The sequence below is a fragment of the Drosophila virilis genome, chromosome 4 (assembly GCF_030788295.1).
Source record: "Drosophila virilis strain 15010-1051.87 chromosome 4, Dvir_AGI_RSII-ME, whole genome shotgun sequence".
Taxonomy (NCBI): Eukaryota; Metazoa; Arthropoda; class Insecta; order Diptera; family Drosophilidae; genus Drosophila; species Drosophila virilis.
The window spans coordinates 20,302,573-20,315,770 of NC_091546.1; the positions used below are offsets into that span (position 1 = coordinate 20,302,573).

The 13,198-nt window shown below is 40.9% G+C and overlaps 2 protein-coding genes across 3 annotated transcripts in view; one reads left to right on the plus strand and one right to left on the minus strand.

The window, feature by feature from the left end:
• The window catches only part of Ddr (discoidin domain-containing receptor 2), a 133,948-nt gene that overhangs the window by 16,957 nt on the left and 103,793 nt on the right, over positions 1-13,198 (plus strand). The gene's annotated exons all lie outside the window — the stretch shown is intronic.
• Positions 4,860-6,190, minus strand: LOC6628287 (uncharacterized). Its single transcript, XM_002051308.3, has 2 exons — positions 6,033-6,190; positions 4,860-5,608 (listed from the first exon to the last, which is right to left on the minus strand). The coding sequence occupies exons 1-2, from the start codon at positions 6,133-6,135 to the stop codon at positions 4,959-4,961; spliced, it is 753 nt and encodes a 250-aa protein (XP_002051344.1). The 5' UTR covers positions 6,136-6,190; the 3' UTR covers positions 4,860-4,958.

Below are 13,198 nucleotides of genomic sequence, written 5' to 3' on the forward strand. Positions count from 1 at the left end.
TGGCACAGGCACAGGCACACCACCTGCTGTGCGAATGCTGCAAACGTTTAAAAATAGCACACAAAATGCGCCATGGCACATCAAAGTGTAAAATGCGCCAAACATTATTCGATTTTTTTTCAGTTTTTTTTTAATCTATATACATATATATTTTGAGTTTCTTGTGATTTTTTTTCTCTTTTTATTTTTTGCCTGTAATCGGAGCAGCCTACAAAGCACGGGTACCACCCAAATACATTGCTTCCGCAGTTGAGCCCCGATTCCATATACACATATATACATTTTTTTTTTGTTCGTCCCGCCCCGATTTCTGTTGCAGGTGTCGCCTGCATGCACACTTGACATAATGTTGTTGCCAGTTGGCGGCACATTTCATTTCAGTTTGGAATTTATTGTGCGCCCTCGTTGATTTCTATATAATTTTATTGCCATTGTGTGGGCGAGCATTCGGTTATGGTTTCTTCGGTTTCTGGTTGAAAACTATTTATTTTTACCTCTGGTTTATGGTAATGTTATTGCAAAATGAAAGAGTTGCCGTTTGCGTATAAGCCTTTGTACTTATTATAGAACAAGTAAGTTTGTCTATTAATATTAATATCTGTTAATCTTGAAAAAGCTATACATATATTACTATGCTTAACAATCAATCGAATGAAATAGTCAATCTCATTGCTCTTTTAAATGGCAAAGTAAACCCCATAAAGTTAAAGAAACACCATTCATATCTCAAACTGAAGCATTCAGCACTCAATCAACAATCTATCTGGCGCATCAATCAGGCAAATAGTGGAACGAAGCGAAATCACGGGCAAAAGCGATAGAACAACAATAAAGCGAAAGCACTAAACAGAGTCAACATAACCTCAATTTGCTTATAGCGGCATAAACTTGGCAAGCTAAATACAATATAATATGGCGACGTGCGGGCTTGGTCAGAAAGAGAAGGAGAGAGAGAGAGAGAAAGCAAAGCGGCCACGGGGGGAGAGAGACAGTAAGAAACTAATCAAGCTGAACTACAACAAGGACGTGGCGCAACAACAAAACTTTGGACATAATAAATAGAAAAATAGAAAATTATGATGGAAAATTATGACTTAAGTTGGCGACGTCGTCGACGACGCTAACGTGAACGAAAGTCATTTGTAAAACAGACGACAACAGCAGGGTGTCGAGAGGGGGTTAGCTTGTCCAAGTGTTTGCCATGGTCAGTTGTGGTCATTATGGCTGCAAAGTTTTTGGGGGGGGGGGTCTCATATTAATAATAAATATTTATTCAACATTTTCCGAGCTCTCTCTCTGACAAGCACGCAGCCATTGAAAATGTGCGAAATTTAACTGGCACGCAAATTGTTCATATATCATCTGTCAGACAGTCGGGATGATCATCAAGATTGCGTAGACTATTAGAAAGATAGTATCATAATGATCGGCTCAGTTTTAGTTTAGCAGTTTCTATGCCACAAATTGATTATATACTTCATTCACTTAACATTGCTCAAAACATTCTTGATTTGAAAACAAACAGAAAAAAAAATAAAGTTTACATAAATCAAAAATATTAATGTTAATGTAAGTCCTAGAACCTTTTCAGTTGAAATAAATATTAACAATTAATAGTAAAATATAAATATATTGTTTAGGTTGTTTGAGATTAAGTTTTCTTCGATCTTTTTATATATTTACTCAGGGAAAATTACTTTAGGGAATTACTTTAGGGAAAATTGTCTTCGCATTGTTAAATTCGATACATTTTAAACATATTTGTTTCGTCCTACTCTATGTTATTAAATTGAAAGACTTTACTTGTGTAAATATATATTTTTAAACTATTTGGAATTATATATAAAATTTAAAGTTTTTTTTTATTAATATTTAAAAGCCGAAACTTTCAAACTAATTATTAACACAACTGCAAAATGTATATGCAGTTCAAAAGTAAATAAACAGACAATTTATATTTTTTAATTATTGTAAATATATGAATATTTTTAACATCAGCTAGGCATATGCCAGGCTTCATAAACCTTCGAAGCGATAATACGGAAGGTTTATCATACTTTCTCTTTTTTGTACTTTTTTTTTTTGCTTTAACCAGTTAGATCTCATTCCCCCTTTGCTTTGTTAACTTTAAGCGCCCCCTGATCAGAGCAAAAAATAAAAATACAACGAAACAACAAATATACAAAGTACAAGTCCCTATGTTATGCATATCCTGAACGAGAAGCTGGGCACCCGCCTCTCGAACCAAAATCCGTACCCGTTGCCACCTCGCAATGGCAACGGCAATGGAAATGGGATTTTCAAACATATCGCATATACAAAATGCAAACATGTCTGGCAAACACAAATCCCATAAATGTTTTGTGTGGTGCTGAGGTGCTGGACTGGGTGGGTCTTTGGGGTAGTGATAAAAACTTGCAAAAAATATTTTCATATGTGAAAATGTGTAAAGTGTAAAAGTTTTCAATGTTTGGAGAGCGCGCGCGCAGTTTGCCTTTTTGTTATTTCCTATTTCCACATTGTGTTTATATTTTGTGTGTGATTTTTTTTTTTCGCCGTTTTCTGTTTGCACTGTCTGAATGTCCCTACGTCCGTCTGTCTATCTTTCTATCTGTCGCTGTGTGAGCATCAGGTGCTGTGGCAAAAGAAATTACAACAAATCCATTTGTGAAATTGCAAACCGAGACAAACCACGACTACGACGACGACGGCCACGACGGCGGCGATGAGGAGTGAGCTGATGATGACGCCTCCACCAGCACCAGCAACGCTTATCCGGTTGCCTTTGATGCTCCACTATTTTTGTTGTTGTTCTTTTTTTTTGGGTATATATGCTAGCTGCTCTTTTGCCTGGCACTGACAGCACTTCGAGCAGCACTTTAAGAGCCGTAGACGACTTCGGTGCTAACCAATTACATGGCTGGCCAGTGCGCCAGGGCTGCTCCTGTCATTATGCACTCAAAAATCAAGATGGAAGGCACTCGCTGCCTGTCATTTGCCTGGGCAAACATTCATCTTACTAAAGTTGGCCAGTCGGCAGGCCCAACAGAATGCCCTTAAAAAGCCGAACACAACCCAACAGTGCCACCGCCTCCTGCTTTCTTTCTGGCCATGCCCAGCCAAGCACAGCGACGAGACATTCATCAATTTGTTAAGCGAAGCCGAGCAAAAAAGCGAAATTGAAACGAACATTTTTCGTGCTGCCGCTGCAGCTTGCATATAAATTTGCAAAAATAAGTGCAGCTTTGGAGCAGCGCCCGGCTTCCAGCAACTGGCAGCTATCTGCTCCTAGCAGCACCTAACCCACACCCGCACCCGCACCCGCCAAACTACACACGTCAAATTTCAAACAAGTTCGGCCGCCGCAGGACATGCAACAAACGACAGCAGGCAGCACCGAGCTCGTATCCGTGTGCAGGAGCTGTTGGAAAAAAAAATAAAAAAGCTGCCAATGGAGTTTCTAGACTGCCAGACTAGCTGGATTCAAGCTTCTGGCAGCAGGTGGGCTGCAATATTTTTTGCTCCACTTTGTTTTTGTAAGCGCTCTGCTCGTATCTAACGTTGCGATGCGAAGCGGCGCCCCAGTGAAATGGGCAACTACTGAGCTGAGCTGCAGGAATTCGAGCCTTGCATAGCTTCGAAGCTACTGCGTCCAATACTGCCTTTAGCAACTGCGACAGCCACAACTCGTGATTGTCTGGCTAAAAGTTTATGCCGTCTGCAAAATATGCCTCAGCTTTAATGCCCTTTTAACAAAGTCTACAAAGTTTTGTGCTTAACGGACAAACCAGTGGCTAATTTAATGTAAGCTTTATGCAAACAAGAAATAATTAAAGTGAACAAATAATAGGGAACACATTTTAGAGAACTTTTATATTATAATCCGTTAAGCTCTTTTTCATACGGATGAATAGAAATCGAACGGAAACTATTCTCATTGACCCAAATTTACTGATTCTAAGATATAGTTGACATTTATCTGGTAGTCTGTATTTATATATATTCCGAAAATGTACTCAAAAGTGGTTTACATTGGCATCGACGCTAACAATATAAATTGAAAATTGTTATATTTTGTTTTTGAAATTATGGCTTATTACAATCTGATTCAAAGTTCGATTCCTGGGCTTGCCGCTCTTCTGCCCATTGAACTGGTATAAGCTAATATTGATTCGTATATGAAATATGTTTCATTTAAATAAATAAAAATAATAATAATTTGCCTCTCAGACGTAACTTCATTGACTTTATTGTATTTATGATGGACTTATGCGGGCCGTTGGATATACAAAAAAGACAAATACAAACTTGTATTTTATGCACAACAATTTATAAAGCTAGCTTCGCGCTGCTTTTACTTTTTTGCTTGGCTTTGAAAGTTTTGAGCCTGAAACAATAAATGCAGCAGCTACAACACGAAACGCACAACTTTTTGTTTCTCCACGCCCCACCGGTGCGAAATGAGCCCCTATGCTGTCCTATACCATTCCTTAGCTATCTGCTGTGGTTACCGTGTGGCTATATTTTGAATCAGAGAACAAGAAAGAGAGAGAAAGGTAGCTGCAGAAGGAGCACACGTTAGTTTGGGGAATTGCAAATAAATATTTCAACTGCAGTTGCAGATTATTTTTGTGCTGCGACTGCTTGGAAACTAGAATGCGAATTCTCTACAAATGTTGGCCAAACACAAAAATAAAGAAAAATATATGTATGCATGGGGCAAGTGGAACGGAGCAAACAAAGCCAAACTGCTGAGACAAGGAGAAACAACTCAGCTTAGATTTCTCCGGGGAGCTATGATAAAGTGCACACCACGGCAAACGGCATAATGAAGACAAATAGAGAAGAGAGGAGTTGGGTTTTTGCTTTTTGGCTTGGCTTTTGCCTTGGATAATTTCAATTTATTTGCCTTCGATTCTCAACTGCGGAATACAAAAATCACTCGCCGCTCACTGGGCTCACTTTCGATTCTGATTGTAGTTCCTCAGGTAGATGCCGGCAGCAGCCTCTTGAAAGTGCCTGCGTCGCTTGTCCTGCAGCAGGAGCGAGAGCAAGTGCTTGGTGCTTAGGCCACGAGCTGCCTGCCGCTCCAGCAGCGCCAGCTCATCTTCGGCCAGATCCTCGTCACGCTCCTCAGCGCCATATTGAGCCAGCGGCGCTTGGGCAGCGGCCATTGCTGCTGCTGCTGCTGCTGCCTCCGACTCATTCTCCGCCGCATTGATCACTTCCGTATCATCCTCCTGGGCATTAAGACCCTGCAGTAGATCGATAATGGGAACGGCATTGCGACGCAAGCCACCGCTTCTGCCGCCCGTAGTGGCCGCAGCTGGAGCAGCGGGAGCAGTAAGATTCTGCGCATTATTCGGATTGATGATGATAATCGAGGGTCCGCCTCCACCGAAATAATCGTTGAGTCCAGGAACCTGGAAGGGTGGACGCTGTGGTGTCGGTGGATACGGGTATGGATAGTAGTCAGGATAGTAGGGACGACGATGATGATGTCTGTCGGATTCATCCGAATTGGGTTGCACAATGACGATCGGTTGCTGCGGTTTGTTTTCAGAGCGTCTGTTCCAGAGCAGTAGGCGTGGTTGAATCGCAGCAAGTGCTGTGGGCGTGGTTCAACAAAGGTAAAGATAAAGAAAGGCAATGGAAATAAGAATAAATTTGTAAAAGAAAAAAATCTGAAGGTACCAACTAAAACAACTTTTCGAATCGAATCAATTAAAGTTGGAAATTGAAAGAAAATGTTGATCAACTTTGACGAAGCATCTACGCAACGATATTATTTGATGCTGAACCCCCAAGCTATTTAATTTTTAATTGTATTACTTCTCAATATCCTTCTAAATTCTCTGGATTGATGATCCTGTGTATTTATAAGATGATTCTCGTCTTTATAATTAATCGTCTCTTAGAAGTTATCAACACATATGATAACTGAAATCCATACACGAATTCAATGTTGCTTTGCTCTGTTTTCCGTTTAGTTCCAGCCAGAATTTCCCAATATCTTAACTCCTTTAACTCACCAGCTTTATGTCCAGAGGCTTCTCCGGAGCTGCTGTGACTGGCAGCGTTGATGGCAACGCAGGCAGCTAAGAGCAAGAAACTTGAAATAGAATGCTTAAACATCTTGGTAGCTTCAGTGGATGATGATGACTGTGCTCCTAAAGACGATCACAAGCGGCTTATATAGCACCTGTATGTGTAACTGTAACACGTAGAACCTCACACACTGCCTACTTTCTAAGTGTTTCCCCGCTTAAGTGCCATTTCGCTGTAATCGTTTCGGCCAGGCGTCAAGTGCTAATTCGATGGATGATCTATTGAGCCGAATGCTTGTTAATATTATCGCCTCGTAAATCAATTTCAAAGCAATGTCTGCTGCTTTGTCTGTTTATTGCAATCGTAAAATGTTTCGGAACTGGACTGTATCACAATACTTTTATTCTTTTAGCGCAACTCTTTGACCGAGTTTATGTTTATGTTTTGCATTTGGCCGCTTTCATGATCGATTTAGCATTAAGTTGATAGTGCCTGTGTGTGTATGTGTGTGTCTGCCTCGGGCCAACAGCGGGCGCTAATTTGTTTAGTTTACGAGTAGATCAGATATTTATGGCCTGCAATTGTAGGCCGCCTGGATAATTTGCAGGCCGGCAAAAGGCCGTTGGCCTTTTACGTCGCGCTGTGTACATTGAACTTGGGAAATACTGTCTCGCATCTGAACTTCTCGAAAGGTGCGTAAGATTGGCAAGCATGTGATACAATTTAGACGCAGGAATGTTTCAGCAAAGTTGAGGCTGAGGCCATTCCATGACACATGCCAAACATTAACGTGAATTGGTGTTTGATATTTCGAATTGGGGCGATTTTGTGTTACGATAGATTTTATTACCACATAAAAGATTTGGACAAGTGCAAATTGTTATAAATGTTGGCACATATTACAAAAGGAAAGGCTTTTGATCGACTTTCATGTTCTAGTACTACATACCTAAATTTTCTCTTAATTGACATTGTCTATTCAAGATGAAGAAATGGTTTTCTTTTGTCCAATGTTTCGCAAATTCCAAAATCAACGTCGCCAAAAAGTTAATGGTATGATATATATTTTGGCTACGCTCTTACAGATTTGTTAGTATTTTTTTTTTTTTTTCAACAACCCAAACATTAGTTTGCAATCTCCTGCTGTGCGTCCCATATCAATTTTCTTGTACGTTGTCCCTATAATAAATCCATTTCCTTTCTTACGGCTGAGTAAATACTAACTTGGCAATGTAAAAGCCTCACCAGCTAAAAAGTAAATGGCAAACAGCAAATAATATCAAACAATATCCGTTGCCATATACAACTAATAAAAGTGAAAGCCGACGTCATCCTTCGCAATCAGGGACCACAGCAACAATAAATCCTAGATACACAACAAAAAAAAGTAGAGCCACACACGAGGTAAATATTATTTAAAAAACCAAAACACGTAAGCAACACAAAGTACAAATCGCACTCAATCAAAATCACCTCGAGACCACGCCAAAGACACCAGCGAAAGCTTAAAAGATGAAATCCTCAGAAAGTTGGAAGGACTGGTACGAGGAGATCTCTCTCTCTCTCTCTCTCTCTCTCTACCCCTCTCCCGATATATATATAGATAGCTCTGTCTTGGCCAGACTGCCAGCAGCCATAAGCAAAAATAAATAAGAAAAAAAAGTATAGCAACAATTGAAGCAAGGACAAATTCAACATAGAAAACTGTCATGTACGAGGATTTAACAGATTTAAATTCTATTTGGCAAACGCTGCAAGGACTGGGCGAGAGCACATCCTTTTGTTGGGTGGCCCGCACAGGGCACGCTCCGAGTGCTGTCATTTAATATTGACCAAGGGCTTTCTCGCTCTCTCTCTCTCTTTCTCTCTTTTGCTCCTGTTTTGGCAGTTTTGTGTGGGCTAATATGCTTGCCACGCCATGTGGCAGTGTTGTAGCTTTGTTGAGCTGCAGTTGCTTCATGCCAGTCCAGGCCAGCCACTTAGCCCACATTAAGAGGCGCCTCGTTGTAGCAGGCCATGTGCAAATATTTATCGATTGGCATGACAATCCAATTCGTTATGCTTAAAACTACGGGCGCCATGTGTCCGACTGCCTCACGAGGTGCCAATTCACACACACACGCACACACAGAGAAGGAGGCGGGGCAAAGGAAGTGGCATAGAGCTTCCCTTTTTGGGATATTAAATGAAAAATCAGCACATCCAGCACCTGCCCAACCTGGCTTCATCTCGTGCCTGGCCTATTTTACATGTGTGCCAGCATTTTTACGCAAATTGGCAGTTAAGACAGATTGGCCCAACGACTGGACACAAGTGGGTGTGTTCTCGAAAACCTCATCTCAATTGGGGCTCTGCGTTTGTTTTGGCAGCAGCAGCAGCAGCAGTTACTTGGCTAACAAGTGTTTTTGTGGTAGGCTTTGGCACTAACTGTGCTTTCAGTCTGGCTCTTAATTAAAGTTGTTGTGGCTACCATCCAGAGCCGAACGTGTTAATCTGCTGAAAACTGCAGGCGGTCACTGGAGGCCTGAATACACCACATTGGCAAGGACAAGATAAAAGTATATAACGACTGATTTATAACACACAACAGCCCAAATAGCTGGCTTAAATGGAGGCTAAGCAAGAAACCAAACGGACAAAACGGTCTGAGTCGATTGACTAGTACAGACGGCACACTCAGCACGAAGTTAGGTGTTCGAATCCCTGAGAAGATCAAATACAGGATTTGCAAAGATCAACTCTACAATTTAAATATTTTATAACACTTAAAACTTTAGTTAAAATATCTGTTGAAAATTGAATATAAATAATCAAAATATTTGAATGAGTATTTAAATTATAATCGAACAATGTACTCACCTTGAAATATGCAGGGCATATAGTGTGCCACACAGAATATTGTTGAATGAATAAATCTTAAGCATTTGCAGAAATGGATATGTACATGCCATTGATAAAATGCCTTCAAGTATGTGCTTTAAAATGATTTCTCCTCTGGCCAATGATACATTTGCGCCTCTGCAACTGCTGCTTGAGTGACATTTGCTGCCTCGATATGGCCAAGACGCCTTGGAAAAGGGCATTTCAAGCCATTTCCGGCGCGTTTCGTGTGTGCGTCTGTGTTTTGTGTCGCGTTGCCATTAGGCATCCGCCGCTGGACAGCAGCAGCAAAACGCCAGAGCCTCCAAGCAGCAGCAGCAGCAGGCGGAGTAGCTCTCAGCTGCCACTCAGCACAAATTTTCGGGCAGCATGCTCTTCCGGTTTGCGAACGCAGCAGCGCGGCCGGCGATTCTTGCGCGCCATTCAGCTTCCTGCTCCTACAGGCCCGACCCCCTCAGGATCACTCTAGTTCAATAAGGATTTCCGTTTCAATTCGTGCGCTGCGCCATTGTTGCTCTCAACTTTGCAGTCGCCGTCGCAGTCGCTGCTTTTGCTGGCGTTGTCCATTTTCGTTTATCGAATTTTTCACTTTGACGACCTTTTGGGCAGAGGCTCGAGTTTTTACACTTTTAGCAACAATTTTCTTGGTTCCCGTTCGCCCTCGCCTTTTATTATTTATTTATTTTTGTGCTGATTTCATGCGTTTGCCTTGCGACTTTTCGGCTGCTTTTTGTGCTTGATTTGCTTTCCAATTTTCAATGTGTCACTTTATGAGCGGGACCATTAATCAAAAAACAAGAAAAAAGAAAATCCAAAGAAAAGGCGAACCTGAAAAGAGCGTCAAGAAATTATTGCTTAAATAAGCGTGTTTTTTTTTTTTTTTTTGTTTCTTTTCTTTTTTTTATATTACTTTTATATAGAATAGGCAGACCTTGTGAATTGAAGCGACCACAAAAATGTTCTGAGTTGGCATTTCTGAAAAAGTTTTTCACCCCTGCCACTTGCGCGTTTCTTATTGATTTTGTTTTTCATGCGTCATTTGGCTGGCGTTTTGCATGCAACACACAAATTGCCACGCCTCAGGGGACTGAGACAGTCTTGAGTGCATAATTTATAGAGTTTAGCGCAATGAGCGCCACATTTAAAAAACAACAAATCAATTACAAGGGAGGCTGAGAACGCGCCGCTGTCAAAGACTGACTCAACATCTGCGGTTGTGGGAGGGTATCTGTGACAAAGACATCAGCGAACTTCAGTCTTGGGTATGAGAAGTACATTTTCTGGAAATGCTTTACATTATTTAGCATTATTTAAATTCCATATCTACTAACAGTTGCTTTTATAACAGCAGCTATTGCTCTTATCAGTGCCTCTCCTTAGATAAAAAATTTAAAGCTCTTCACTTAGTTTAATAATGATTTTTTAAAGCTAAATATAAAATGTTTTAACTAAATTAAATTTTAATTTTTCGATTATAAATAGAAAAGTAATTTTAAAAAGATTTTCTTCTGCCATACAATATTTTAAACTTAAGCTTTGTTCATTTGATATAGAGAGGCCTCCATATGTAATCTACCTGTATATAAATAAAATAAAATATTTTTATCAAACCTAAGTTAGTTTTTATTTTTTTATAGACCAGCTTTACTATACTATTATTAACAAATCTTATGGGGCTCCTAAATATATCATATAATCATATCTCTGCTTTGAAATAATTCTCCTCTAAACTTTTTAATTTACATATCTGTCAAGAACTGCCCACCAACAATAAATCGCATTCAGCAATCTAATTGTGCTATAACATGTTTATCTATAAAACCAAACTACCCACTCTGCTTAAAACTCAGTTTGGCTGTCATTTTGTTAGTCGGGATCTTCAAAGACAAACACACTTACAAACGCATCTGGCAAGTGACAAAAAATAGAACCAAAAAAAAAAAAATTAAAGAAATTTTAAAACCGCTCTTGTACAACATGTCGTATGCGGAATGGGGAAGAGCAAAAGCAAAGGCAAAACCAAGACGAAGGCGAAGACCAAAGCCCAAAGACAAAGACATTCCCGCTGTTGTCGCATTTCTTTTGCAAGTGTCAACGGCAAAATGATTAGGTAGGCGTTTCCAACAACAACAGCAACTGGTACTCTTGGCTGGATTTGTGGGCGTGTTGCTTGTGTCTCTTGTGCGACTCTGCCCCGAAAAGCTATTAAACCACGGCCTGGCAGCAGCGACTGCCAGTCAGGATAGGCAAGCCAATGGGCCCCATTCTCCACGCTTCCTTCTTTTGGCACTGTCAACGCCAGCTGCGACTCGACTTCAAATTTCCCAGCTCGCAGTTCCCCAGGTCGCAATCCCAACTCCAACACGGGCTCCGGCTGCGGCTACAGCTGCAAGTTGCAAGCTGCAACTTCCATTTAGTATTTTAGTTTATAGTGCAGTTTTGATTTCAAAATATTATGACGACTGTTAAAGTTATAACTTCACGGCAAGCTCATTCAACTTGAAATTGAAATAATTTTTAGCACTCGCTTTGCTCTGTCTGGCATTCTGCTTTTTATACTTTTTATGTCTTCATCATTCATATTTATGCATTTTTATTTTAATTTCGCCCGGCACTTGGCTCTTCTAACTAGTCGCGACTCCACCCACTCCCACAAAGGTGCCATCGCCTCGCCCGCAGACAGGCGGCATCTTTTTCTAGCCCCATGTGCGTGGGGGGCGTGTGTGGTGTGCCTCCCGGCACCCTCCCACCACAGTCACTGCCCCGAGCCATTTTGACAGCTCTTTGGTGAGTGGCTGCCAGTCTTCTGCCAGTCGTCCGGTGAATCGTTCATATTTATGACTGTTAGGGCCAAAGGTTTTTGCGTTTTATGAGCTGAAATTGTTGTGCAAAAAGCAAACGACATGGCACCAGAATCGTAATGCCAGCCCAGGTTGTTAAAAGTAAGCACAGCGAGCTCACAAACGGGTACGGAAAAAATGTTACATAAATATGTAAGCTTTATATAAGAAAAAACAGAAACGATAACTTGAGCTGCCCACGTTGTGAAAAATGTAACTAACAGTTATGATTTATTTTTAATAACTTAAATTCAATGCTTATAAAAATGTTATTCGTATATGAAATATGAAATTTTAGTGAGACTCTCAAGATTTTATTTAACCTTCTTTAGCCCCGTAGTTAACAGCAACAAATAAATGCTTCAATATGTTTTATTCCCCAAACCCTTTACAAAGAGAGGGCAGCTTCTTTTGAAAAAAGAGATATGTGGGAAAGCTAGCCAATTTTTGCCCGTGCAGCCAGAAGAAATGTATCTATAGGACACTACTTCAAAGAAAATCAATTCTCATATCTTTCGATCTTTAAAATTTACCACCTTGCATTTGCCCCTTACCAATCTGTTGAGCATATGCAGCTGAAAGCCTGGAACAACATTCAAATGAACACGCCCTTGGACACATTTCGGACACTTTTTTGCAGGCATGGTCGCCGCATATTTCACGCCTAATCATCAACTGCAATTTCCACGGCCGCCACAGCCTACGCAAAAAAAAAGAAGCAAACACTTCACACTCGCTGGCACAGGGCGATTATTATACCCCAGGCCCAGCGTGGTTGAGGATGTATACGATGAGGCTTCAGAGTTTGCCATTTACATGGCCATAAAATATAAGCCAGGCCAGGGCGGCAAACGGAAAACTTTCGCTGGCAAAGCTAAAATTCCCAGAGCCATAATTTTTAACACAAAACGTCTCTGACGCCGCATAATTGCAGCGTAATTTTTGCGCATTTAATTTCAATGTCTGGCCACGGAGCCCTCTCTAAGCCATAACCTTAGCCAAGAAGTGAGCCAACGCGAACAGCAACAACAACAACAACAACAACAGCAAACTGCAACTGGCCATAAGACGCTTGCTTGGGGGAGTGAGCTGTGTCCGGCAGGCACAAGCTAAGCCAAAGGCGTTGAATTGTTTGCCATATTCGCATGTGACGATTTTTCTTTTTCTGTATGCATTTTTTTTCTCCCAAAAAGACCTCTGCGACCCAGTCGACTTGTGCGACTTTTGTATGCAATTAACAAAAAACACAATGCAAAAATTTGTGGGTACAACACTTTGCACTTTCCGTTGTACTCGGAGTCGTCCTAGTCGTCGTCGTCGTCGTCGTCATCGTCGTCTACAGCCTTGTCTGCTGCCTTTGACCATGAGATGGTCTTTTTAAAAGTTTTACAGTGGGGTATAACTCTTGGGTCAAACATGTTGGCAACTTA